Raw genomic sequence first — 3275 nt, 5'->3', positions numbered from 1 at the left:
AGGTTTATTTTAAATTTTTTTTACTAGATATTATACTTTATTACCGGCAAATATAATTACCAAATAAAAGAGTTTTAGTAGCATTTGTTTTAAAGTATGAAAAATTAATTGCCGACACTATCTTAAGATAGTCTATAAAAAAAAACCACAAAAATACCGATAAAGATATTTGCAGCATTCTTTTTTGTTTATAGTGGCACTTAGAAAGACCGCTCATAACTATTTTTTTTTATAGTGCGGACATGGTAGAAATGGAACATAATTATTTCCTACTCACGCTTGATTTGCAAGAGGATTCAATGAAATTTGAAAGCTTGTATATTATCATAGAGCCTAAGAGTGGAAATGCTCATAAAATGTTGATTCTAAGAATAGCTAGAGAGTTTTGGAAAAAAGAGAATAGCAAGAGATGTTAAGGTGATGCACGTACTAGTACATAGCACAATTTTGGAACTTTGAGAAAAAAACATACCATTGATTTTATTATTTGCAACTTTAATACATTTTTTTTTTTTTTTTTTACCCCAGGTGAGCATTTTTTTGGCCATAGAACAGAAATGCTTCTAACCTATGTCATGATAGTGTGCTAAATCCTTCCTACATTATTTGCTCTAGTATGCAATAAATATTTCAAGAATTTTGAAGATTAATTATATCAATGTGTGAAACACATTCTAATTTAGTTATTGCGAATTTTTACCCTCCATCACTTGCACAAGTGTAAATTTTCATCCAACTTCATTGCATGGGAACAACTGAAGCCAGACAGAATTATGTGTTTACTAAAGCTTGTAGTCTACATACGTGTTTAATTTTTCCAATATTGGTTTTGAATGACGAATTCATAGCTCGGTGACCGTGATTGGCCGAATCGGTACTTCCCCCGCTGAGGGCGATAGACAGTACTAAATTCGTGATTTTACTGGAACATGGGGGTTATTCATTACACAAGCGACAACACGATTCCTCTGCCACGTGTCCTTCCGCTGTCGATTTGTCACTTGCCTGATCCTCGAATGGACCCACTGCCAAAAAAACATTGTTATATAAATGAACCGTTGGGTACTTTCTTCCGCCTTATTTAATCGCCCTCCCCTCTCCTTCCCTCTTGTCCGATATATCGAAAAGAGATCGCTGAGCGTTCCTCCCCCGATTCATGATCGATGATGGCCTCGGCCGTGGTAAACATCGTTGGAGTGTCGCCGGAGGGCTTCCTCGACTTCCCGCCGGCGTCCTACTCCCCCTACGGCTGGCTCAGCCCTCGGATCTCGCTCAGCCGCGACCACGCTGACGGCGACCAGCCCGCCCCTGCCTCCACCGCCGCCCTGGCGGCTCCTTCCTGTAACCCGTTGGAAGAGCTGGAGACCGCCAGCAATGACCTGGTCGACTTCGAGTTCCGGCTGGACGATCCCGTCGCCATGCTCCCCGCTGACGAGCTCTTCTCTGACGGGAAGCTGGTCCCCCTGCAGCCGTCGCCGGCGGCGTCGAAGCTGCCTGATGAGTCCTCCTCCGAGATCCGGTCGCCCGAGCCGCTGAAGTCGCGGCGGAGGGCGGAGAACGCCGCTGGATTGGACCCCTACGTCTTCTCTCCCAAGGCGCCACGGTGTTCCAGCCGGTGGAGGGAGCTACTCGGCCTCAAGAAGGCACAAACCCCGAAGCCCGATTCCCGGAAGCCCGTCGTCGCCGCTTCCAATAACCCGAACCCCAAATCTCTGAAGCATTTGCTCCATCGGAACCCAAGATCGCGGCCGGCGGACTCGTCCTTGAGCCTCCCGCTGCTCCACGACTTGGACACCGAGTCGGTGTCCATCTCCTCCCGGCTGTCCGTTTCCTCCTCCGGTCCCGACCACGAGGACCTCCCCAGGATCTCCCTCGACTCCGAGAAACCGGCGGCCCAGATCCCGATCTCGCTGAGCCGGAACCCGCCGCGGGTCCGGGTGGCCCGGGCGAGATCCGCTGCCGCCACCGCGGCAGGCGAATCCCACCCACCGGCGAGGATCGGCCGGAGCACGGTCCGGCGTGCGGCAGACCCGGGGGCGCCGCCGCCTCCGCCGCGGGGGTTGTCGGTGGACAGCCCGCGGATAAACCCGGCGGGGAAGATCGTGTTCCAGGGCTTGGAAAGGAGCTCGAGCAGCCCAGGAAGCTTCCACGGCGGTCCGAGTGTCCGGCCCAGGGGCATGGAGCGGTCTTACTCGGCCATCGTCCGGGTCACCCCGGTCCTCAACGTGCCTGTCTGCTCTCTCCGCGGCTCGGCCAAGTCGGTATCGGTTTTCGCGTTCGGCCAGCTCTTTTCGGCCCAGAAGAAGGACCGGGACGGTTCGTCGACCGGTTCGCATTCATCAGGCCGGAGCGGGAATGCCGGTGGGGCTAAGATCAAGGGCGACAAATCTTCGAGAGATTAGGTAAACTCAGCCTCCAAAAATTCGGAAAAATCGCCAAGAAAAGGACAGAAAAACGCTCTTTTCCCCCTAAAAGCTGCTTATTTTTGTTTTTCTTTTTCTACGTTTTTTCCTCCAAAATCTTTTGGAGTTGGGGTTTATTTTGTTTAGATCCGCCTGTAAATATCTACTGCATTATTCTTTTCTTTTTGGTCTATTGGGTTTGGATCCGGCTTTCGTTTTTTCGGTTTTAATCTCCGCCACCGCGCAAGCTAACTTTTAGGAGGTATCATTCTTATTATTACTACATCACTAATGACAATTTTAGCAGCCGCATCATTGTCAGATTAATTTTAAATGTTAGTACCAGTAGGTAACTTTAATATGCTTATTACTGTTAACATTTTATTACTGGTATTATTAGTATCAGTAATGTGTTGTGGAATGAATCTACGGGTATGAGGGAAGCTGAAGCCCCTCCGAACAATTTTTACTCAATCGCTTACTTTGTCTGATCCATCACACCAAATTAGGGGCGGCGCTGGTGAGCAAAAAGCCCCCAGTCCTTTCTTGATGTGATGTGATCTGACGGCCCGGATCCTTCCGGTCCGTCTGCATCCTATCTCTCCAGCCCGGTAACCTGCGGAGGCCTCGGAGCCTGCCGTCTTTGTAGGAGGCAAAAGACCACTGTTACCGATATATTAATACTTGCTCTCTGTAGTTTTGTATTCTAAATACTTCGGCTGCTGGCGAGGGGGGCACAAGACACGGCAAATTCCGTAGCTGTCCTTTTTTTTTTTTTAGTTGTGGGAAAACCATGTGCGGCTTAGCAGTACACTAATATATAAGGTGATTGCTTATATTAAGTGAACTCTGTCACATGCCGGGCCACATGAC

General features: G+C 48.9%; 1 protein-coding gene across 1 annotated transcript; it reads left to right on the top strand.

Annotated features, from left to right (window-relative positions):
* The first annotated feature begins 1078 nt into the window (after positions 1-1078).
* On the top strand, positions 1079-2786 carry LOC120106314 (chromosome alignment-maintaining phosphoprotein 1-like). Its single transcript, XM_039119304.1, has one exon. It carries the CDS (start codon positions 1164-1166, stop codon positions 2400-2402), a length of 1239 nt encoding a protein of 412 aa, XP_038975232.1. The 5' UTR covers positions 1079-1163; the 3' UTR covers positions 2403-2786.
* Positions 2787-3275: the final 489 nt, after the last annotated feature.

Source organism: Phoenix dactylifera, unplaced genomic scaffold (assembly GCF_009389715.1).
Source record: "Phoenix dactylifera cultivar Barhee BC4 unplaced genomic scaffold, palm_55x_up_171113_PBpolish2nd_filt_p 000524F, whole genome shotgun sequence".
NCBI classification, from domain to species: Eukaryota; Viridiplantae; Streptophyta; class Magnoliopsida; order Arecales; family Arecaceae; genus Phoenix; species Phoenix dactylifera.
This window is presented reverse-complemented; position numbering and strand designations above follow the sequence as displayed.

Bases quoted from the DNA above. Each gene is read 5' to 3' on its own strand.
- LOC120106314 (XM_039119304.1), top strand. From the start codon at position 1,164: ATGATGGCCTCGGCCGTGGTAAACATCGTTGGAGTGTCGCCGGAGGGC.